At 42.6% G+C, this 24,941-nt stretch overlaps 1 protein-coding gene across 1 annotated transcript; it reads left to right on the top strand.

Annotated features, from left to right (window-relative positions):
• Positions 1-258: 258 nt before the first annotated feature.
• On the top strand, positions 259-23,899 carry NELFA (negative elongation factor complex member A). The gene is made up of 11 exons (XM_063457677.1): positions 259-518; positions 12,904-13,075; positions 14,817-14,978; positions 15,115-15,204; positions 19,141-19,271; positions 19,503-19,572; positions 19,686-19,777; positions 20,014-20,125; positions 20,388-20,647; positions 21,636-21,735; positions 22,177-23,899. The coding sequence occupies exons 1-11, from the start codon at positions 309-311 to the stop codon at positions 22,359-22,361; spliced, it is 1,584 nt and encodes a 527-aa protein (XP_063313747.1). The 5' UTR covers positions 259-308; the 3' UTR covers positions 22,362-23,899.
• Positions 23,900-24,941: the final 1,042 nt, after the last annotated feature.

Below are 24,941 nucleotides of genomic sequence, written 5' to 3'. Positions count from 1 at the left end.
CGGGCACAAACATGGCGTCTCACCGCCGTTTTGTTTCTGTCAGGCGATCCCCGCGTACGGATGCGGCTCCCTGACGGAGGGGGTGGGGAATATCGTTGGTCTCTCCGTCTCACAGTCCGCGCGCGCGGTAAGGCCAGATCTCGCGAGACTCAGCGCGCGCACTCGCTCGCTCCTGGGTCCCTCAGCGCGCGCGCTCCGAACGCCTAGCGCCAGCAGGGGGGCCTCGCGGTGGGTCCTTTCCCATTTTTTTTTTTTTTTTTTAGGTGTCTTCATAAAATGCCTGCTGCCGCTCGGTTTCTTTTTTCAAGATGGCGTCGATGAGGGAGAGCGACACCGGCCTGTGGCTTCATAACAAGCTGGGCTCGGCGGACGAGCTCTGGTCTCCCCCCAGTATCGCCTCGCTGCTCACGGCCTCGGTCATCGACAATGTGCGGCTCTGCTTCCACAGCCTGTCCTCCGCCGTCAAAATCAAACTGCTCCTGGGGATGCTGCACCTCCCGCGCCGAACCGTGGACGAGGTGAGACACCCCCACCCCCCTGCTGCTGCTCCCAGGGGGGGGCAAATACTGGGCCTCCAGCCGCTACAGGACTACAACTCCCAGCATGCTTTGCCAGGGGAGCTGCAGGTCTATCATTGCCCATCCCTGCCCCAAATCTCCCAGCTTTATTACTTACCCCCTCCATGTACCCCCCCACCGAAACTGCTCCCTGTGTGTACCCGTACCCTGTCACCCAGTCGCACAGTATCACTGCAGGGAGAGGGGGGGGGGGGGACTGTAATATTAAACATTATGTTGGTCCAATAAAACAAAATGTATTGGTGCATACTGCAGTACTCTGATATCTTATTTATATATAATATGCAATCTAACTTTCTTTTCCCTCTTACTAGACATTTTTTTTATTTACACCACCGCAATACTTTTAAATGTTCCACATTATTATAATTCTGTTTAAATATCTGTATGGAGAGTCATGTATACATGGCAAAAGCAGAGCTGACAGGATTTTTATTTTTTTATATATATATATATATATATATATATATATATATATATAATCTCTTTCCTGGTAAAATATTTCATAAATAAATAAAAAAAAAAAAAAAAAAAAAAAAATATATATATATATATATAATAATTTTTCTGAGCCCATATTTCCATTTCTGATATAATGTGCAAAGAGATTTTTCTTACAGTAGCATACCAATTATACATGCTGTGTGCTGGCAGCATTTTGCATGTGATGCCCAACATATCCAGGTTAGCATAGATAAGAGTTCCCCCCCCCCCCCCCCCCCAAGTCATTTCCATACTGACAGGGATAAACTATGTGGCAAGTGTAGAACGACTGTGAGTGAGCAGATTGCTGGTTTTTGTTTAAAACGTTGCAAAAAATGCACCTTTTATTTCTATAGCAGCTTTTTTAGAGAGAGAAATGTTGGAATATGATTTATACTAGCTGAATCTTTGACAGTTGGAATACAGACTTACTTTGTACATGTCTGTAATTTCTGCAAAATGCACACCATAACAATCTCAAAAAATATTTAAATTTTATTATGTACAAAAAAGTACCAGAATGTAAACATATAAGAAAAAATAAATATAAACAAAGTAACAGAAGTAAAGGCAGATACAATAAAATAATAGTAATAAATTACCACAAAAATCTTTACAAGCCTCAGACAGAAACACGAGTCACCAAACCCCCCCAACGTTTCGGCACCAACTGGCTGCCTTTATCAAGGTTACCCTTGATAAAGGCAGCCAGTTGGTGCCGAAACGTTGGGGGGGTTTGGTGACTCGTGTTTCTGTCTGAGGCTTGTAAAGATTTTTGTGGTAATTTATTACTATTATTTTATTGTATCTGCCTTTACTTCTGTTACTTTGTTTATATTTATTTTTTCTTATATGTTTACATTCTGGTACTTTTTTGTACATAATAAAATTTAAATATTTTTTGAGATTGTTATGGTGTGCATTCTATATCCTATATACATTTGAATATTTAAAGCACTTGAGGGAGTGCTTATATGGTTTGCACCTGGCTGTTTTTATATTGTTTTGTCTCTCCATGTGCTGTTGATTTGAGAATGTAATTTCTCCAAAAAACATGCATGGCACCTTTTTACGTACAATAGAAGGATTGAGAAAATTAGGGCATGCTTCCTGACCTGAGTGAGCATCTCTACTACTGTCTCCCTCTATTGCTAGGCATTGTGCGGTCGCTCACCGAACAGGCATCTTTGTAACATTCAGCAAGACTTCTGACACTTGTGGGATGTTGCTACATGGAGAGCGTACCATGTACACAGTCAATACAAAAGGTAGAGCGTGCCTTGTCCGTAAGCTGAGTTCTAGCCATTGAAGTTTTTTTTTTTTTTTTTTTTTTTTTTTTTTTTTTATATATATACAAACTACTTGGCTAGATGGCCAATTAGCTAACTATCTAAAGATATCACACTGCTCTCTCCTATGAATCTTCTGTTGCTTGGCTCTGAGAGATGACAGGATTGGACTGCAAGTCAAACAGGATGAAGTGTCTGAAGTACAGGTTGATACTAAAACGTGTTCATCTTTGATTTTTATTTTTATTGTCACTGTACCACCTGCTCAGTCATCAACTCCCTCCATACAAACTGACCCTAAAGTACCTACGCACCCTTTATTTTTGGACATAGAAAGGTATAGATTAAAAAGGAACGGAGGGAGGGAGGCTCTTACAGCTTCGATATAGTGTAAGCGCACAAGGTTATAATGCTGGCATCTTGGCATTATAACCTTGTGCTCTTAAACTATATTGAAGCTGTTGATGAGAAGAGGAATATGCTAGTTTTATCTGACGCTTCTGTAGGAAAGACTGGCAAAAAGCTTGGTTGCCAGGATGAATGCTGAATTTCAGACAGTAAAAGGGCTTTCTATAGTGTTAACATCCTTTTGCAAAGTCTTTTTTTATAGTCATTCTCAACCCCTATACTACTATACACAGAATTTCACTTTGCACATTATTCCTTGGCTAAACAGCGAGCATGCGTCAAGCACCCATTGCTGTCATGTGATCTTCGTGCATGAAGCTCAGGAAGATTTATTTTTTAACTGGGGTAAGGTATACTACAGTTCTTGTATAGCTGTTAACCTATGATCCTCACATGTTGGCACACTAATGTTATTTCTCATGACCATGTCAAGTTGTAATTGCTGTACAAACTAATTTTATAAACCATTACAAAATCCCACATTTCATTGCAGGAATTGGTCACAACTGTTCTTCACATGGTTCAATATTTTATGTATTAAACTGTGTGTGGTGGAGGGGTTTACTGGAGATCTAATCTTAATAAACATTTTTAAGTGGTCGACCGAAGGTTAAAGGAGTCCATTTCAAAGACTTTGTATACTGATCATCATAAACACCACTATGTCTTTATATATGCATTCTCTTGTTTACAACCTTTAAATATGTACTATGTAGATGGTGTAAAATAATCAAATGCATTGTAAATATTAGGGGTGCACCGAAATGAAAATTCTGAACCAAAACCGAAAATTACTTCCCCCCCCCCCCCCATCCCCCCAAATGATTTTAAAATAGTTTTTTCTATATTGTTATTAATATTAGACTTTTTAATGAATCTAATAAAAAACTAGAAGCCAATTAAATAACCACACTTTTATTGAAAGTAAGTAATGCACCAAAATTGGACAGAAAATAATATATAAAAAAATAAAAATCTACATTTAGTTAAGCAGGGTGAATTCATTTACACAGCAGTGAGAACAGTTTGACAGTCCATTTTCAGTATCAGCTGTGTTGCAAAGTGAAACACTACAACACATGCAAGAAAAAAAAAAGTATTCACTTGCCATTAGACTAGTGCTACCATGTTTGTGGAATAAAGACATCCCACGGTACACATGAAACCAAAATAGTAGCATACAAGTGTATAGTGGCAGAATTGGCAATAGCTTTAAACTTACTGGTGGGTCTGTGCACATGTCAAGGAACTAAAATTAACCCAAAACCCCAGGAGAGCCATCACATCCCTGGGGAGGGGAGGGGAACCAGGGATTGACCCAGGAGCTGGCACTCCTATCCTATCAGGAGATTAAATCTATAGAGATGCTCTACTCAGCCCTGTGTAGATAGTGTCCTACAGCTATCTGGGCACTCCCTGTAACGTGATCGGGAAAGCCGCAGTCAGGTCACTGAGGGAGGGAAGCCAAGCTAAAGCCATGTCGGGGGGAATGGATAAGGAGCTGCTGAGGGGGGAGCCAGGGTGACTGGGGTCTGAGCCATTGAATGATGCCTTGCCCCCACCCAAAGTGCCCTAGTCACTATGTCCCGGTCACAGCTCACCTTAGCTCCCATAATGTGGGCTGGCTGTGATGAGACATGGCCGGCTGGTGTGCGGTTGGCCTGGTTTGCGGGAGGAAGTGGAGGATGCGGCATGCCCTGGGTGGGGAGCGACTTGTACTTGGAGCCAGCAAGGAGCGAGCCTGAAAGGCCAGAGTTTGGACAAGGTTGAAAATGATTCTGACCCCTCCCCCTGGGCAGTGACGTCACGTGGCTGCCCTCTTTAGAGAGGCAGAAGGTGAACGGGGAAAGCTCCTGGAACGTCTGGGAGGGTTGGGATGTCTGCGCACGCGGGGGAAAGGGAGAGGGTGTCATTTTCGGCAGATTTTAGCAATTTTCAGCCGAAATGGAATAGGTCCAATTTCGGCCGCCAAAATTTCGGTGCACCCCTAGTAATAGTTCTCCCTACTTTTGCTACAATTTCACCAGCTCTGCTTCATTTGAAGTGACCTCTGCTGAAGCCACATGTCAAAATTCTATCAATTCTGGTCCTATTGTAGCTTTCCGTGGAAGATTTGTATCTCATGAACAGCTTTATGCCTGCATGCACAAAACCGCATTGCTGTGTATAATAGTTGTAAAGGTTTCATTCTTCAATGAGTAATTTAATGAAAACTGTTCATGCAAAATGAATGGTAACTTTATTTACGTTATTGTTTGTCACATTCTTGCAGTTTTGCTGGGTAGAGTATCGGTTCCCAAAAATAATTTTATTGAAAATCTAATAGGTCAAGTAGCAGTCGTGGTTTACGTGTGATCAAGAAAGAACAGTTTGTCATATGAATCAAGAACCAACTGTGCAATGGTGCCAGTGGACTGTTGTCACTAAAACTCCTACAGCAATCATCAGTGGTTATGTTATGGAGTGCTCCTTTAAATTATCAGTAGTTCACACTGCAGGGGTGCCCAAGCGGTAGACCCCCAGATGTCGTAGAGCTAAACTTCCATTATGCTTTTAGAATGACAAAGCATCATGGAGGTTGTAGTTTTAAATTATCTGGGGATCTACATTTTGGGCTCCTCTAGCGTAGTGTCTATGGGTAAAGCCCAAGTAGTCTGCCAGTAGAGAACGAAAAATTGATTTATTTGGTTGCATCTCTCTCATCATGCTCTTGAAGTTGGCGTTTCAAATGTGAAAATAAAGATAACACCAGGCAGTATCTTCCACAGTCTGTTTGTTTAAAATTACTTGCTTGATAGAGGTGAATAGGAACCTGTAACACAGAATTTTCAAGGGGTCTAGGAGTGATCCCCCTAGATTTAAATTCACTCCTGAGTGTTTACTTTGGCATACAAACCTTTTCTTTAACTGATTTATTAATGTTAAAGCAGGGCTTGACTAATTTGCTTGGAATCTAGAAGCCAGCTAGAAAATTTAGGAGCCAAAGAAATCAACGACTAAAATACAATTCTTAAAGGGACACAATAGTCACAGAACCACTACAGCTTAAAGGGACACAATAGTCACAGAACCACTACAGCTAATTGAATTTGTTTAGGCTTTCTTTATTTCAAGTTCTGTTTAATTACGATTTTCTTATCCCCTGCTATGTTAATAGCTTGCTAGACCCTGCAAGAACCTCCTGTATGTGAATAAAGTTCAATTTAGAGATTGAGATACAATTATTTAAGGTAAATTACATATGTTTGAAAGTGAAACCAGTTTTTTTTTTTTTCATGCAGGCTCTGTCAATCATAGCCAGGGGATGTGTGGCTAGGGCTGCATAAACAGAAACAAAGTGATTTAACTCCTAAATGACATGGAATTGAGCAGCAGTGAAGGGGTTAATGTAGTTATACTTAAAGGGACACTTCAGGCACCCAGACCACTTCTGCCCATTGGAGTGGTCTGGGTGCCAACTCCCACTACCCTTACCCCTGCAAGTGTAATTATTGCAGTTTTCAAAAACTGCAATATTTACATTGGGGGTTAAGTCCTCCTCTAGTGGCTGTCTACTAGACCGCCACTAGAGGACACTTCTGTGTTTTATAACAACGCTGGATGTCCTTACACTATGTGAGGACCTCCAGCGTCGCCGAAAACCCCCTAGGAAAGCATTATTCAATGCTTTCCTAGGGGGAGGTCTAATGTGCGTGCCGACATTGACGTCGGCGGGGGAGGAGCATGGGTGCTGTGGGACATCGGCACTGGATACAGGTAAGTCACTGAATGGGGTTTTAACCCCTTCAGCAATGGGGGGGGGGGGAGGTAGAGGAAACCTGTTTTCCTGGCACTGGAGAGTCCCTTGAAGTCTATATCCTGTCCCTGAATGCTTTTCAATGTAAACACTGAATTTTCAGACAAAAGGCAGAATTTACATTGCTGCCTGGTGACACCTCTAGCGACAGTCACTCAGACGGCCTCTAGAGGTGCTTACTGGGTCAGTGCTTCAAAATGTGCGGGACGTACATTAATGTTTCTTATAGGTATGCATTGATTCAATGCACCTTTATGAGAAGTTAAATTGGCGCAGTGGCATTTTGCCGTGCATGTGCAATAGTTTCCAGTGCTTTCCTATGGGGAAGCATTGGATTGGCTGAGATCGTCAAGATTGATAATCTCAGCTATGGAGGGGCTAGCTACGGCGTGAGTAAAAACACCTTTCCCATGTGATTGGAGGGAAGACACACTCAGTCCGACAGTTTTGCTCACAGACATTCAGACACACACTCACAAGTAATTACTTTTGTATTTAAATCCATCCAGCCTCCTTACTTCTGGAGTGGATAGGCTTTCCCTGGGGTTCAGTGGGGCTGCTTTCATCTCCCTACTCTGCTGTTTAGTGGGCCAGAGTGAATGAGCAGAGCAGCGAGATTACAGCTCCTACGCCGCGGCTCTAAGTCAGCCGTCCGCCCCCTCCCTCAGCAATACATGAGCAGGCCAGCCGACCGCCTCCTTCAGTCAGCAGCCTGCCTCAGCCCTCCGTGATCCGACTGCAGTCTCTGCTCTCAGGCAGCCGGTCACCTTAGGGGCTGAACAGGGTCACAAATCCCAGGCCATGGCGACCTGGTGTCTGGGATTTGTCGAGCCCTGTGTTAGTTACAAAATGTGATTTGTGCAATAATTGCCTATAATTAAGCAGTTTACTGTAAATGTATTGCAAATATGCAAGTAACTAGCAGTTCTGGCTGCAAGCCTCTGCAGAGAAAACTGCTGGAGGGGTGTCTGTCTGGTCCCTTCCTGCATTGAAGATAAAAGTAAGCTGCCCACGTAGACTGCAGGTCACTGAATTGATTAGTAGTGTTGGCAGAAACACGTGTTAAGTCTCTGCAGTGGAGGTCTGATTGGAGAACTCTTAAAGGGACACTATAGTCACCAGAACAACTACAGCTTAATGTAGTTTTTCTGCTGAGTATAATGGATCCCTTCAGGCATTTTCATGTAAACACTGCCTTTTAAGAGAAAAGGCAGTGTTTACATTGCCCCTAGGGACACTTCCAAGTGGCCACTCCTTAGCAGCCCTGCTGTTCAGTGTCCCCATGCTCTGCATGGAGAAGCTGAATTTTCCTCATAGAGATGCATTGATTTAATGCATCTCTATGAGGAGGTACTGATTGGCCAAAACGGCATTTGGCCCTGCCCTGTGCCTATTTTAGCCAATCCAATGCATTCTCTATAGGAAAGCATTGGATTGGCTAAAAATCGGCCGTTTTGATGGTGTCACAAAGGGGCTGGCGCTGGAAATAAGGGGGAGTTTTAAATTTTTTTTTTTTTTAATGGGGGGGGGGGGGGGAGGGTGGTGTAAGCCACCTAAATGGTGGGTTAAACACTATAGGGTCATGAATACATGTGATCCTTTAAATTCTGTAATATGTGTGTACTTTAGCCTGAGTCTCTGGGTATAGTTCAAACTCTGCTTATTCGGTTCATATGTGGAGGGATGGAAATCCTTGTAATATTTACCAAAAAAGTCATTTGAAATGCTGCAATTTGTGATTCAGAGTATCGGGTGTTTAAAAAAAAAAAAAATCTAGCATCAATTTTTAAAAATGATCAGTCTTATTTTTGTGGTTGAAAATAATGTGTAATGAGGACCACCCCAACACCCATTAGAACACGGAACACCCCACTTCTGAAGTGCAAAACGGCAAAGGAAACAATAAATGCTCTCCTGGGTGACCACCATTTTCTTAACTTATTTTGGATAGGCACTCCGGTGAAGATGAAACTGCTGACGAACGCAGAGACGAACGGCTTTTGGCAGATATAGATTGTAAGCTCATTTGAGCAGTGTCCACAACTACCTATTGTTCCTGTTGCATTTTGTTATTGTCTCATTTGGTAAATTCCCCTCTTATTGTAAAGCGCTGCGGAATAAGCTGGCACTATATAAATAATAACCAATAATTACCGAATGGAGGGAGCATTCGCTACGTGAAAGCAATGGAATATCCTTTGTGGTTTTCGTATAAAAACCCTCGAACTGAGACAGGCCGTTGCCACTATTTCTCTGGAACTATTTTGGGCTTCTACCTCGTGGTTTTCGTATAAAAACCCTCAAACTGAGACAGGCCGTTGCCACTATTTCTCTGGAACTATTTTGGGCTTCTACCTCATGGTCGGCCAGTCAAAACTTTACCCCAGTGGGATTCCAAACTACTGAACCAATCGGAGGGCTTTTTGGATATGTTGGGTGCTCAGATCAGGGCTATCCGGGGATGTGACTCTCAAGGGGTTTCCACGTATTTTTTGGGGGTAAATTTTTTATACTTTTCGGTACCTGTGAGATAAGTTACAGGTTTCCTGACTCAATTATATCTCAGGCACAGGGAGGAGTTTTACTGTGTCTAAATTGCTTGCCTGAAATTAACAGATCTACTGCCTGCATTCAGTCTCGACTAATGTATGGGGGGGGGGGGGGGGGAAGCTATACCAACGATATTTACTTTAATGGTTGGTAGAGCTACTTCACTTTGGGAAAGGGAGTCCGTGGCGGCGATATAGTGGCGGTCCGCCACACTGAGTACCTCTGTAATCTGGGCTAAAGTCCATATCTATTCATAACCTGTACAACAAACATACACTTCTCTCCCTGGGAACTTCCAGGAGACAGTACTTCAGTACAGATTTTTTGAGGTAGGAAATGACACAGTTGATTCACTAATTTGGAAAAAAAAAGTGTACTTGTAGTTTTATTTAGTTTTCTTTCTCCTCTCCTGGCGTGTCCTTCTTTTGAGGCAATCGTCACATTGTGAATCTTTGCAAAAAGCTTTGAAAAGTTCAATGTGTGTTTTTGTCTGTATTTGGATCAATTGCTAGAGGGATTTGTGAAACGCTGACATTGATGGACTTTTAAAGTGACGTTTCAATTTATAATCTCTGCTAGAAGACTCATTGTGTACAGTCAAGGGTAGGCATCCTTTGGCACTCCAGGTGTTGTGTACTAAATCTCCCATAATTCTCTTGCAGCCATAATGCTGGCAAAGCATCAGGGGAGATATAGTCCACAACATCTGGAGTGCCGAAGGTGGTCTACCCCTGGGAACGGTGATGTCTCCTAATACATAGCTAATAACGAACAGGGTTTTTGCAAATGTATCTGTACTCAAGCCTTCTCCTTTCATGTCAGGGGAAGCTATACTTACTCTACTTTCTGTCTCTAAGCACTTGCTCCACAGTTGTTTGCATGCACAGTAAGAAGCATGGGCAACTGCTGTATACAGGACCAATAAAAACTGCATGGGGATGCCGAAATAATAGCCGCTGTTACCCACTTATTCATCAGTTACAATAAGAGGCTCCTGATTATGCCATTACCTGCACTGGCAGAGCTCTCTTCCTTGCTGGCTGCCTGTGTATTTACATCAGAAATATTAGTGTTACACTCCAACCTGCACCATACCAATTCATACCAGGCATTGTTGTAGTGATGTGCTGAGAGCATTCACCTGATGGTGTCAGCCCATCACTAAAAAGTTTAACTGTAATTTGGGGCCAGGCACATAAGGACTCCAGGCACTGTAACCACTCTACTTAATCAAGGGAAGTTGTGGTGCTTATCAGATCCCTTTTGTATCATCGTAAATGTATCATTACTATGATACACTAGATCAGGGGTTAGGCAACCTTTGGCACTCCAGATGTTACAAACTACTTCTTCGTAATGTTTTTACAGCCATGATGCTGTCAAAGAATCAATGGAGATGTAGTCCTGATGGTTGCCTACCCCTGCACTAGACCATAAAATCATGTTTGATCCATAAACTCCCTATACACAGCAGATCCAGATGTGATTTTTGTCTTGGCCTCTAGTTTTCAGTTTGTGAATACATTACACTCCTATAAAGATGTTAATCTAACACGCTGGAAGCTGGTCTTTGTAAAGAGTTAATGGCTGCAAGGTGAGCTTCCTTAGAGGTGAACTTGTTTCATTCTATTGCACCAGCACATGATGAAACAGAGAAACTGTTATTGCAAAAGGTTCTTCTTTTGTTTTCAAAGTGTCAGGTATTCTCAGAAGTGTAAAAAAAAAAAATCCCCTATGCCTTTTCCCACCCCTCTAAAAATATGAGTATTAAAACAACACGATAAAGGCATTTTTATCCAAACACCACTGGCATGTTTTATACAAAAACATTTATAAAAAAAAATTGCTTGTAACATTTAAAGCAAAACTATAGTATTAGGAATACAAAGTACAAGTGACTTCTCATTGTTTAGAATCCAGAACTCCACATACAGTTAAAAAAAATAATAATAATAATTTACCCGGTACAGCTGCCCACTCCTCCTGTAACAATGTCATCTGACAGGTGTTGTTTCTATATCTTCTCATCCTCATCAGGAAGACAGCCAGTAAAGGTGTGGTTAACCCTACAATTGAAACCTTGCTGCGTCTACTAGACCCCAATGTCATTGCAGGGCAAAACCTAAAAAATCACTGTATTCAGAACATTTCATTGAGTGTATTATAATATTCTAACTATTGGGACTGTACCTGAAGTCTTCTGACATTTGATTAAGTAACATTGTTGCTTCTGGCTTTCACAAACAACAAACCTACACACAACCTATGAATGATGACCAAAATGTTGGTGAATTTAGCAAAAGGCACATCCAGCATCACTTGCTAACTGGTGTCTAGTGCAGAAGAAGACTGTTGCATCTCATTAAGCATGCTTGAGAAGATCTGTAGCAGATGTTTGTCAAACCGAAGTCAAATTTTCTTTTTTTGTCTGCTTTGTTGGATCTTTGTATAACTTACTTTCTCTGTAGAAACAGTGTTTGTCTTCATTCTCTGTGTGCCTAACAAAAAATTAGTTGAATTTCGTCTTTAAAGGACCACTATATTGCCAGGAAAAACACTCTTTTTCCTGGCACTATAGTGCCCTGAGCGTGCCCCCACCCTCAGGGTCCCCCTCCCTCCAGGGCTCTAGGGGGTGGAAGGGGTTAATCTTACCTCTTTCTCCAGCGCCGGGTGGACATTCAGTCAGTCTATAGGAAAGCATTCTCAATGCTTTCCTATGGACGCTGGTGTCTTCTCACTGTGAAAATCACAGTGAGAAGCGCGGAAGCCCTCTAGCGGCTGTCAATGAGACAGCCACTAGAGGCTGGATTAACCCATAGGTAAACATAGCAGTTTCTCTGAAACTGCTATGTTAATATAAAAAAGGTTAAACCTAGCTGGACCAAGCACCCAGACCACTTCATTAAGCTGAAGTGGTCTGGGTGCCTATAGTGGTCCTTTAAGTTTCACGTATGCCTATTGGTGGTGGTATTGACTGTGTTGTGCTTCCTATAATGCTGCTTATAAGTGCACCTATCAGAAAATGTCCTGTAAAGACTACTCTTCTCCATCTTAAAGGGATACTGTAGGCATCAAAACAACTTTAGCTTAATGAAGCCGTGTTTGTGTATAGATCAAGCCACTGTGGTCTTGCAGCATAAAAGTTGTTACCTTCCCATCCAACTCTGAGGCAGCCCCAGCTGCAGTTCCTAATAGTATGGTTGCATTCCACTTATTCAGCACTTCTGCTCATCCTATGTGCAGCATTTTCATTTTTCAGATATAAAACATGCAATTTGCTTTAATTTTTATTTTATTTTAATTTTTTGCACCAGATGAAAGCACATACTGGTGCTGCCTGGTCTTGATGCAAATGTCAAGAGTTAAGCTATAGGCAGAGAGCTTCCACCTCTCGAAGAGGCAGGGACTGAAATTTGGCGGATCCCAACTAAAAAGTCGTGCCAGTCATTTAGATGAGAGGGAGTGTTAGAGCTCTCCTGTCCCCATAACCTTTAGAGCATGCTGTAGTGGTTATGGTGCTTGATGTGTTGCCTTAAATACCCAACTACGTAGGTTCTTTACTAAAATGTTGTTGAAATGGTGTTCACGTAAAAACTGTTCAGAATGGGGTGGAAAAAATAATCAGCCAACAGCACACCAGTCACTTAATTTTTACACCCTTAAGGACTGACCGAGTACAGTTCCATGTTCTTAAGGGATACATATACATTTTCTGTATTAATCTTGTGGGGTTTTTTTTTTTTTTTTTTTAAGATTTTATTGTGAAACTAATGGTCTTATCATAATGTTCTCTCTTCAGATGAAAGGCGCTCTGACTGAAATCATCCAACTGGCTACCTTAGACTCTGATCCCTGGATATTAATGGTAGCTGATATTTTGAAAACCTTTCCAGATACAGGATCCTTAAATCTTGACCTCGAGGAGCAAAATCCAAATGTTCAGGACATCTTAGGAGAACTTCGAGAAAAAGGCAAGCTACCAATTCTCACAATCGATTTAGTCCAGCATTTTAATACCACTGCCCTCTCAGAGCTTGTTTACTCTTAAAGGGACACTCCAGTGCCAGGAAAACAATCCGTTTTCCTGGCACTGCAGGTCCCCTCTCCCTCCCACCACCCATCCCTGGTTGCTGAAGGGGTGAAAACCCCTTCAGTCACTTACCTGAGACCCTGCCGATGTCCCTCGGCAGTGGTTTCGGATCGCCGCCGCTCCTCCCCTTCCTTACGTCAGCCGGTAGGCGAAACTGATCCCGCCGGCTGGGGAGACCTAATGCACATGCTTTTCAATGTTTTCCTATGGGGAATTGAGCGACGCTGGAGGTCCTCACACAGCGTGAGGACGTCCAGCGACGCTCTAGCACAGAAAACCTATGCTATAGACACGGAAGTGCCCTCTAGTGGCTGTCTAGAAGACAGCCACTAGAGGAGGAGTTAACCCTGCAATGTAATTATTGCAGTTTATAAAAAAAAAAAAAAATGCAATAATTACACTTGCAGGGTTAAGGGTAGTGGGAGTTGGCACCCAGACCACTCCAATGGGCAGAAGTGGTCTGGGTGCCTGGGCCTGGAGTGTCCCTTTAAAGTAAAGATACTTCGGTATTGTGAGTGGAAATCTTGGACCTATATAAACTATACGCTGTGACATAATAACCCTTCACTCACTTTAAAAAAAGTGCTCTGAATCTTGTTACTTTGTGTGTATTTTAGAATTGTTACTAGCAATGCCTGTGTATATTTTAACGTTTTGAGTGTGATGTTACACTTAATAGGTGTTTCAGTGGTGTTTTATTTCTATTTACCGTATAAACCGAGGTACTTAATTTTACCACCAAAAACTGGGAAAACTTAGTGACTCGAGTATACGCCTAGGGTGGGAAATGCAGCAGCTACTGCGTGCCGAGCGGAGCGTTGCCATGGTAACCCGTGGCAACGCTCTGACTACCGCAGGACTCGCAAGATTTAGATGGGGGAGCTGAAGGGAGCTGCTGGAAAGGTAAGTAACAGCTTGTTGCTGCTCCCAGGACCGCCGTGCTTGTAATGAGCCCGGAGGTCCTGGTCTGTATTATGGCAATGTAAGTTGCCATAATACAGACCCTGACTCGAGTATAAGCAGAGGGGGGCTTTTTCAGCACAAAATACTAGAGTATATACGCTGTTTAGTTTACTAACTCTTCCTTGGCTATAAAGTAGGGATGCACCGAAATTAAAGTTCTGGGCCGAAAAATTACTGCAGTATTCTTGACTTTTCATGTTATCATTACTATCTTTCATTGTGATATATAATCATCTGAATTGTCAATGCAAGCATGTCTGTTAAACTGTGCACTACAAAATTTATTTATTTCTACTATAAAGCAGGATAGATGCCCCAGTGTAAAGTTTTAATAACTGACTTTTTGGTTTGTTGACATTCTATTTTTATGATCAATTAACATGCTAGTATGGATTTTTTTTTTTTAGGACTTTCCCAACACACACGTGCCATTTATTCTATACACTACAGCTTATTCTTGTGCAAGTAGTCAGATTGCAGTCAGAGCGTGTTTGGCAATTATGTGGATGTAGTGTCCTCTTATAAACTTGTTTGTGTTTTCCTGTATGGGCATCATGCTGTAAATCTAGGAACTTCTGACTTCCCCCTCCCACATAGAGGAAGGTTGTACTGATTTAGAATGTCATTACACCAGGTTTACTTTTCTTGCTCTCACCCAGTTAGTGAATGCGAGGCTTCTTCAATGCTACCTCTGGAGTGTCAGTATCTAAACAAGAATGCCCTCACAATGCTGGCCGGACCACTTACTCCTCCAGTGAAACATTTCCAACTCAAGCGCAAACCAAAGAGTGCCACGCTCAGGGCTGAGCTTTTACAAAAATGTAAGTTGTTAGAGTGCTTAACACTTGAGGTGACCTCTCATGTCTTGTAAAAAGTCAAAGCTGCTTTTTCTGTAACTTTTGCTAAACCTTATTGTTTCTCTTGTAGTTTATGAATGAATACATTGTTTGTTTTTAGCCACAGAAGCTGCACAGCAACTGAAAAAGACAGCAGGAGTTCCATTTCATGCGAAAGGAAGGGGCCTGGTGAAAAAACTGGACACAACAAGTAAGTTTAACCTTGCTGATATGCAAGCAGTATATTGTTTGTTTTTGCGCTTTTTATTTTCCCCCCTCTATTTTTTGAAGATTGTATAGGAGGTCTGTAAGCTGTGCAGAATTTACAGTGAGCTCTCCCTAAACAAGAAAGCAACGGATTACTAGACTTTTTCTAAAGCACTGCTTAACTCTCCATAATCAGTGCTCTAAGAACACAGCTAGAGTTTCTGGGCACTGGTTGAATTACACTGCATTTGGAACAAAACTAGTGCTTGGTTTGCTTTTAAAAATAACACTAAAGAACATTAAAGGGACACTAGTCTCCAAAACAACTTTATTTTGTTTTGGTGTATAGATTATGCCCATGCAGCCTCACTGTTCAATTCTCTGCCATTTAGATGTTAAATTACTTTGTTTAGGAAGCCCTAGTCATACGTTCTGTAAAGAAGCATCTAATGTTTACACATCCTGTATTGCAAATTCTGTGTATTTTAAAGCTTCCTAGACCCTACAGGAGCCTTCTGTATGTGATTAAATTTTAACTTACAGAGCAGGAGATACAAACTTTTAAAGTAAGTTACGTCTGAAAATGAAACCACTTTATTTCATATAGGATGTGTCACTCACTGACCAGGGAAGGTCAAACAAAAGTGATTTAACTCCTGAATGGCACATAATTGAGCAGTGAAAGTTCAGAGGCAGGATCTATACACTAAAACTTCTTAATTAAGCTAAAGTTGTTTTGGTGACTAGAGTGTCCCTTTAAGAAGGAAAATTCATAACTGTAACTTTACAGGAGCACTACAGGGTCAGGAACACAAACATGTATTCCTGACCCTATAGGGTTAAAACCACCATCTAGCCACCCTGGTCCCCTCATGCCTCCCTAAATATAGTAAAATCTTACTTGTATTCAAGTCTGGAGATGTTTACTTTGTCCATTTCCTTTTGACCTTCCCACTGACTGCTGACCTCATCAGAAGTGGTAGCCTGATCCAATCACAATGCTTCCCCATAGGATTGGCTGAGACTAACAAGGAGGCAGATCAGGGGCGGAGCCAGCACAATTCAAACACAGCCTTGGCCAATCAGCATCTCCTCATAGAGATGAATTGAATCAATGAATCTCTATGAGGAAAGTTCAGTGTCTGCATGCAGAGGGAGGAGATACTGAATGTTTGGATGCATTTTAGGCAGCCATGACCCAGGAAGAATCTCTAGCAGCCATCTGAGGAGTGGCCAGTGGAGTTATCACTAGGCTGTAAAGTAAACACTGCATTTTCTCTGAAAAGACAGTGTTTACAGCAAAAAGCCTAAAGGTAATGATTCTACTCACCAGAACAAATGCAATAAGCTGTAGTTGTTCTGGTGATTATAGTGTCCCTTTAATACACATAGCACTAAACATATGTTGGTGTGTGGTGTTCCTTTTTAAAGGTCTCTGGCATATTTGCACAAGGACACAAGTTATGATCTTGCCCCATTCTTAAATTTTCAATATGGCTTTTTAATGTACCGTATTTTTCGCTCCGTAAGACGCACCTCACCATAAGACGCACCTAGTTTTTAGAGGAAGAAACCCAGAAAACAATATATTCTGAACAAACTGTCCCATAGTGTTTCTTACTATGGGACAGTTTGTTCAGAATATTTTTTTTTTCTCCCCTGTCTTCACCCCCCCTCCCCATAGTCTTCATCCCCCCCCTCCCCTCCCCATAGTCTTCATCCCCCCCTCCCCAAAGTCTTCATCCCCCCCCTCCCCTCCCCATAGTCTTCATCCCCCCCCTCCTCTCCCCATAGTCTTCATCCCCCCCCTCCTCTCCCCATAGTCTTCATCCCCCCCCTCCTCTCCCCATAGTCTTCATCCCCCCCCTCCTCTCCCCATAGTCTTCATCCCCCCTCCCCTCCCCATAGTCTTCATCCCCCCCTCCCCATAGTCTTCATCCCCCCCTCCCCTCCCCATAGTCTTCATCCCCCCCTCCCCATAGTCTTCATCCCCCCCTCCCCTCCCCATAGTCTTCATCCCCCCCTCCCCTCCCCATAGTCTTCATCCCCCCCTCCCCTCCCCATAGTCTTCATCCCCCCCTCCCCTCCCCATAGTCTTCATCCCCCCCCTCCCCTCCCCATAGTCTTCATCCCCCCCCTCCCCTCCCCATAGTCTTCATCCCCCCCCTCCCCTCCCCATAGTCTTCATCCCCCCCCTCCCCTCCCCATAGTCTTCATCCCCCCCCTCCCCTCCCCATAGTCTTCATCCCCCCCTCCCCTCCCCATAGTCTTAATCCCCCCCTCCCCTCCCCATAGTCTTCATCCCCCCCTCCCCTCCCCATAGTCTTCATCCCCCCTCCCCTCCCCATAGTCTTCATCCTCCCTCCCCTCCCCATAGTCTTCATCCCCCCCTCCCCTCCCCATAGTCTTCATCCCCCCCTCCCCATAGTCTTCATCCCCCCCCTCCCCATAGTCTTCATCCCCCCCTCCCCATAGTCTTCATCCCCCTCGCCTCCCCTCCCCATAGTCTTCATCCCCCTCGCCTCCCCTCCCCATAGTCTTCATCCCCCTCGCCTCCCCTCCCCATAGTCTTCATCCCCCTCGCCTCCCCTCCCCATAGTCTTCATCCCCCTCGCCTCCCCTCCCCATAGTCTTCATCCCCCTCGCCTCCCCTCCCCATAGTCTTCATCCCCCTCGCCTCCCCTCCCCATAGTCTTCATCCCCCTCGCCTCCCCTCCCCATAGTCTTCATCCCCCTCGCCTCCCCTCCCCATAGTCTTCATCCCCCTCGCCTCCCCTCCCCATAGTCTTCATCCCCCTCGCCTCCCCTCCCCATAGTCTTCATCCCCCTCGCCTCCCCTCCCCATAGTCTTCATCCCCCTCGCCTCCCCTCCCCATAGTCTTCATCCCCCTCGCCTCCCCTCCCCATAGTCTTCATCCCCCTCGCCTCCCCTCCCCATAGTCTTCATCCCCCTCGCCTCCCCTCCCCATAGTCTTCATCCCCCTCGCCTCCCCTCCCCATAGTCTTCATCCCCCTCGCCTCCCCTCCCCATAGTCTTCATCCCCCTCGCCTCCCCTCCCCATAGTCTTCATCCCCCTCGCCTCCCCTCCCCATAGTCTTCATCCCCCTCGCCTCCCCTCCCCATAGTCTTCATCCCCCTCGCCTCCCCTCCCCATAGTCTTCATCCCCCTCGCCTCCCCTCCCCATAGTCTTCATCCCCCTCGCCTCCCCTCGCCTCCCCATAGTCTTCATCCCCCTCGCCTCCCCTCGCCTCCCCATAGTCTTCATCCCCCTCGCCTCCCCTCGCCTCCCCATAGTCTTCATCCCCCTCGCCTCCCCATAGTCTTCATCCCCCTCGCCTCCCCTCCCCTCGCCTCCCCTCCCCATAGTCTTCTCTTCTCTCCCATACTGTCCCCCTCCCCTTGTCCCATAATTACTTACCTGTCTTGTAGCGTTTCTCGGCAGCACAGGGCGCACCGCGGTACTGGAACTTGAATTTTTTATGTTCCGGTTTCCGGCAGGACTGAAAGGAAGTGCGCACACTGAGCTGAGTGCGCACTTCCTTTCAGTCCCGCCGGAAACCGGAACATGAAATTCAAGTTCCAGTACCGCGGTGCGCCCTGTGCTGACGAGAAACGCTACAAGACAGGTAAGTAAAGCTTCATATTCGCTCCATAAGACGCACAGACATTTCCCCTCACTTTTGAGGGGAAAAAAGTGCGTCTTATGGAGCGAAAAATACGGTAAGTTACCCTTGTGCTGGTCAGCTGAGTGGCACCATCAGAAGTGCTGCTAATTGTCTGACAGTGCCCATAAACGGTCATCAGCATAACCACTATACTAAGCTGTAGTGATTATTTTGCTTTGTGTCCTTTTCAAATTTACTTGAACACAAATCTGCACACACAAAAAAAGCACCTGAATTCATTTTTTTTTTTTTTTTTTCATGTTCTCCCATCAGCTCCTTTGAAAGGCATACCAAAGCAAGCTCCATTCAGGAGTCCAACTACACCTAGTGTATTTAGCCCAACGGCAAACAGAACACCCATTGCACCTTCCAGAACACCGCTGCGGAAAGAGAGAGGCGTCAAGGTATGTGAACATTCTTTTAATCATTTCCTTCACTCCATGGTGCCTTTTTTTTTTTTTTTTTTTTAACATTTGAGTACATCTTGTTGACATATTTTGTCTAGGCTATGCAGAGCTTTAGATTGCTTATTTATTTATTACATTTTTTTTTGGCTTAAACAATTATATTTTTAACAGCTTCAGGAAATAAAACCCTCAGATGATTACATATTCTTGCATTTACTGTTTTGATAGTTTTTGGACATAAAGGAACTGGACATGGTGGGCGCAGGCCGAGAAGCCAAGAAGAGGAGAAAGACTGTTGGTGAATATAGTGTGGTTTTACAAATGTTGGGGTATTTTAAACCAACTGACTGTTGCCCTTTGTTTAAATCTGAATTCAAAGAACTTTTTTTTGGTTTGTTTTTTTATCAAAAGATGTGGAAGTTGTGGAAAAACCCCCAAAAGAAGAGCCTGTTGTGGAAAGTGCTACTCCGGATTATGCTGCTGGCCTTGTACCTACTACACAAGTACGTCTGTTTTTAGTCTTTTTACAAACCAGTTTATTTCAAGTCCACCTTTTTGTAAAGAAGTAAAATTGCATGGGGCATAAAAGTTTTATATATATATATATTTTTTTTTTCTCTAAAATGTATTTACTATATTGATTTTCTATACTATGTATAATATGTTTTTAATTTTAATGTTTTGTCGTTTCCATGTATCAGATGAAACTGCTTACAATGACTTTCTATTCTCTGTGTAGAAACTTAGTGCTCTGAACTCGGAGAGTGCACTTCCATCTACCAGCTACATGCCTGCCACCCCGAGTGTGGTACCATCCTCCTCTTATATCCCAACGTCAGAAGCACAGCAGGGTGAGCAAAGAAATGGGTGGGGCATGTACATCCCTGCATGTGGTCATTATAGCACTGCTAGTTATTTTATTAATTTGTTTAGCATTCTTCAGTGATTCTAAAAAAAAAAAAAAAAAAAAAAGTGTGTACTTGTCAGTAGGAAGGTGTTTATGTACTATTTGTGCATTGCCTTGTTTTCATTTTATATTGAACATATTTGACACGGTCGTCCTTGTCAGCAATGTGGTTAAATAAAGTTGGTTTTTGGTTTCCGGTCCCGTAGCTGGATCTGTACGGGAAGCCTTGCAGACTACGAGACAAACTGAGGAGTCCATACCTTCTAGCAATCCACCCTTTAAGCAAAGGACTCCTATGTATCACAGCAATTCCAATGCCGCTGCTGCTGTCACCACACCAACACCTGCAGCCACGCCTACCTCTCCTCTAACACCTGCAGCGCCTCCACTCGTGTCTCCAGCAGCTCCGGCACCTCAGATCACCACTCAAACTCAACCTCAGCCCAAAAAAAGTCTCTCTCTCACAGTAAGCATAGCCTTCTCTTCTCTGCATGGTTTAACTTTATCATGAGATCTGTGTTTGTAAAATCAGTTTTGTAAAAGAGTACATACTCCCTCTACTGTACAAAGGTGTTTACAAATTCCACCTCTGCTGCCAGCCTTAACTACCACTGGGAATGTCTTTTATATTAATAAGGATTTATTAATAACTAGTAATTCTAAATTCCAAATGGAAATCTCCTGTAAAGCATGTCTTGTTTATCTTGGTGGGGGGAAATATAAAATAGATTTTCTGAGTCACTACCAATATGCCGAACAATTAATTTTCTGTGTGCTAGGTTTTACTACGTCATAAATGTAGAATTGGTGAGGGTAGGACTGGAAAATCCTCCACTGATGGTAGTCAAACACGTTGGTTTAAAAGAACTCTCCCCACACAGTGGTTTTTTTTTTTTTATTATTTATTTATTTATTTTTTTATTATTATTATTATTTATTATTTTCTTTTTTTTTTTTAATAAAAGTTTTTATTTCAGTTGAAATTGGCACTTTTATAATTGTGGGCAGAAACATTTCTTCTCAAGCTGTCTGGAATTTTCTTCCACCGGTTCCACAGAGCTGGCAGGAATGGCAGCTCCAGCTCATTGAGAATCAGAAGATAGCTGCAGTCACCGCTCCATGGCAGTGGCTTCTTGATGAGATTTTTAGTCTGTGCCGGGGAAAGAGCGGAGGGCTCCCGCAGGTCTGCAGCTTTTGCAAGCAAGCTAGTTTTTCATGTACCTCACAAGAAAAAATAAAAAAAATCTTGGGGGTATATCTATCAAATTGTGTAAAAAAAAAAAAAAAAAAAGAGGTTTTCCTTTAATAATGATTAAAATGTTTTCCAGATACTGACGTAGGTGGATACTGTATTCTCTTACTTGTTTATAAATCATAACCATTCATAATTAAAGCACAATGTGTATGCATGGAAGGTAGGTTAATTGTCCTCTAATATTGTGTCATTGTTACAGAGAGAACAAATGTTTGCTGCACAAGAAATGTTCAAGACTGCAAACAAGGTTACAAGGCCAGAAAAGGCCCTTATACTTGGTTTCATGGCAGGTTCCAGAGGTACGTTTAACAATAAAATCTCTAATTGATTACATTAACAAGGAGGGGTGAGAACGCAAAGGGTTTGTAATTGTAAGATACGTTCCAAAATGCAAATTTCACATCTGTTGGTAATCTACTTTTAACAAGTTTGTCTGCCTTACTTGAGCAGATTATTTTATGTGTGTGAGACTGTGTGTGTGTGTGTGTGTGTGTGTGTGTTTTTTAAATCTACAATAGTTATGAATTGTCCAGAAACCTACAAGTCTGGAGTTTTGTTACAGCTTACTTGAGGGTTATGGGGCAGCACCTAATGACCAGTGCAGTTTGCCCCATAACCAGTACAATGAACTATAGTGAATAGAGTGCTTGGAGTATCCCATTTAAACCTATGCTGCTCAGGGAGGTTGCTGTGTTTTTTAGTTGAGATTAACCAATGTGTATGTTCTGCTGCATTTACAGAGAACCCATGCCCAGAACAGGGTGATATCATTCAAATCAAGCTCAGTGAATACACAGAAATTTTGCCGAAAGCAGATGGCACAGGCAGCACCACAATGTTAGTGGACACTGTGTTTGAAATGAACTATTCTACTGGCCAATGGACCAAGCTTAAAAAATATAAGCCTATAACCAATGTATCATAATGAATTCCAGAAAGGAACTATGGACCAAACCAGACTTTCTCTCTGGTTCCTGTTTATGCCTAAGCCAACACCACGAATCTAATGGAAACAAATATGGTGGGACGTAAACAAGAAAAGTGGCACAGGATGCATTACCTTCAGCTGAATTCAAAGAGAAATTTGATGTCTATTAAACAAGTTCTTTAAGCAAGATTTACAGATGAAAAATTGGCCAGTTTTTGTACTACAAAAGTCTGTTTTAACGTGATACAATTGGATACAGATATGGTTTGGTTTGAAGATTCTTGCAAACGATCTTGTATTTTGTGACCCTTTATTTCTGCCCTCTTCGTTTTTCGTTTTTGTCCGCCTCACAGGTTACTTTTTAACCCCTTAAGTGCCAAGGACATTCTATGCTATCAGTTTCATCTGTTCATCAAAGACCCCTTTCTAACATGGAATGTCCTACTTGTTTGTAGTTTACAGTGGCCTCCCTATTACTAAATGGGCAGTCTCTTGTCAATGTAGTTTCCATACACAAAAAGTATTTGGTCTTTAATGGGGTGTTGATGGCTAGTGGGTTTGGTTTTTTCCCATTGCTGCCTTTAAAATGTTATGCTACCAAGGCTTTTTTTCCCTCTAAAATAAAGTGATTTGTGCAAACACAGTTTTCACTTAAAATAAGCAGGTTGGTCATAATATAGTTGAATTGGAGGATTCTTCCATAATTTTCCAACTTCGGGTTTTCCTCTTTCCCTCTGTAGTGAATAAACCCCATAATCTTTATCTCCAGATTATTATTTTGTTTTAGTCTGTTGGTGTTCACCTCTCATGCTGGACATTTGAAGTGGACACCCCTGCCACTGCTTAACATTGTGATATCCAGATTGTTTTAATACTTATTACTCCTGACGAGTACAAGGCATCCTCAAAAGCTGACCTCTGTAGACCCAGACCAAGCATAATCTTGTGAATGTGAAGTAGCTGAGTAATGCCATGTGTTGCTCAACCCCTTTGGCATGAACAGAGTTTACGAAACGGACCCTCTGTCACTTTTGCAAACAGAAGTATGGAGGGAAATACACAAATTCCATTTATAGAAGTAACACATTTTCTTTTGGTTTAAAGAAACTCCTCAAACCCATAATGCATTTCAGCTTGCAGTTAAGTGTCAGATCTGTTGCCTAATATAATGGCAATTTAGAGATATATGCACTCTTTTATAAGGCTCTAGGTTGCACCCTCCCAACTGTCTGCTCTTCCTTGTACATTTTTAGGGTTCAATGTTTCTCTATGAGCAGTATTACTGGTAGATTGTGGAAGTTGCTGCGCCCTGCCTCACAGTGCTTCTCTTTGTGAAGCGTTGGTTGACCAGGAGATGATCATCCCTAATGATCTCCTGGACACAGTGCGGTGTGGAGGCCATCTCACTGCTGTATTAGTAATAAAGTAACCGATTTTACAGGATGCTGAAAAGAGTTGCAAAATGGCTAGCCAAGTTAACAGCTTGGGTGAAAATGTTTAGGCGTCCTAAATTAAAGGTTAAAAGAAGTAAAGCCCCCCCCCAAATTACAAGTCTGCATTCACCTCTCTCCAACTCACTGTTTTGTGAATAGGTATGTTGAGTTTCAGTCAGTTGTTGCGTGTTACAGTAAGGGTGGGCATGTTCTAATACACTAGCTCTAATATGATACACTAGCTCTAATATGAACGCGCCATGAGTACAGATCACTTAAACTGAAAAGTTCTACCCAAAAGTTTCCTACAGGTGGTGTTTTTTTTTCTATAGTGTCCACCTTCCTCCTACCCCTCCACATTGGAAGCCCACCAATTTTAAATGCATTTATAACTTTTATTTTCAGTTTATATAAACACACACTGTATAGATGTATGTATGTATGTATGTATATACCGGATGTGGAAAACTTTCATAGCAATGTTATAAACGTAATTATAAAGGGGTATCTGCATCTAATGAAATGTAAAAATTACCTATTCCAAGCACAAGATGGCAATGTCTGTAAAAATAGAGCTGTAACAAAATCCTTTTTCCAGCCTTAATTTTTAGAACAACACTAAACAAAGATGCCCCTGAAATATGGCCCAAATATTCTGTAAAGCAGTGTTTCTTTTCCACCTCCATACCACACTCTACTCTGCGAAATAGACATGTAAGGCAACCGTACACTTAGGTAGTTGGGTAATAAATTCGAAAGGGGGTCAGTGAATTCATGGTCCTGAATAGGTAGTGGTGTACAGAAGTGACATATTGCATAGAGTAATTCGTATAGCATTGAGGCCAATTAAAGTATTCTCCGGTAGGTGAAAATCTAAATCTGATTTTTGCATTTGAGGAAGACCTGTATTTTGCTTATTTTGAGGTTTGTCAAAAATTCTTGTTGGTTTTATTTTTTCGTTTAGCCCATTATTTTGATACTCCAGTTCAGATTCCTGTAAGCAGGATTTAAATGTTTCACAAACGATATATACTAGAATAAACACTGTAAAGGCTTGGTGGTACATTGCCGTGCAATGTTGCAAGTCTCCTGTGGTGCAAAACGTAATGGCTATTGTAGAAATTGTACTAGCGTTTTAAAAAGT

The sequence above is a fragment of the Pelobates fuscus genome, chromosome 6 (assembly GCF_036172605.1).
Source record: "Pelobates fuscus isolate aPelFus1 chromosome 6, aPelFus1.pri, whole genome shotgun sequence".
Classification (NCBI taxonomy): domain Eukaryota; kingdom Metazoa; phylum Chordata; class Amphibia; order Anura; family Pelobatidae; genus Pelobates; species Pelobates fuscus.
This window is presented reverse-complemented; position numbering and strand designations above follow the sequence as displayed.

What these genes read in the sequence shown, in the direction of transcription:
- NELFA (XM_063457677.1), top strand. Translation starts at nt 309, where the DNA reads ATGGCGTCGATGAGGGAGAGCGACACCGGCCTGTGGCTTCATAACAAG. An exon ending in AAAAAAGTCTCTCTCTCACA is followed by an intron (nt 20,648 to 21,635) that starts GTAAGCATAGCC and finishes TCATTGTTACAG; the next exon opens with AGAGAACAAATGTTTGCTGC. An exon ending in TTTCATGGCAGGTTCCAGAG is followed by an intron (nt 21,736 to 22,176) that starts GTACGTTTAACA and finishes CTGCATTTACAG; the next exon opens with AGAACCCATGCCCAGAACAG.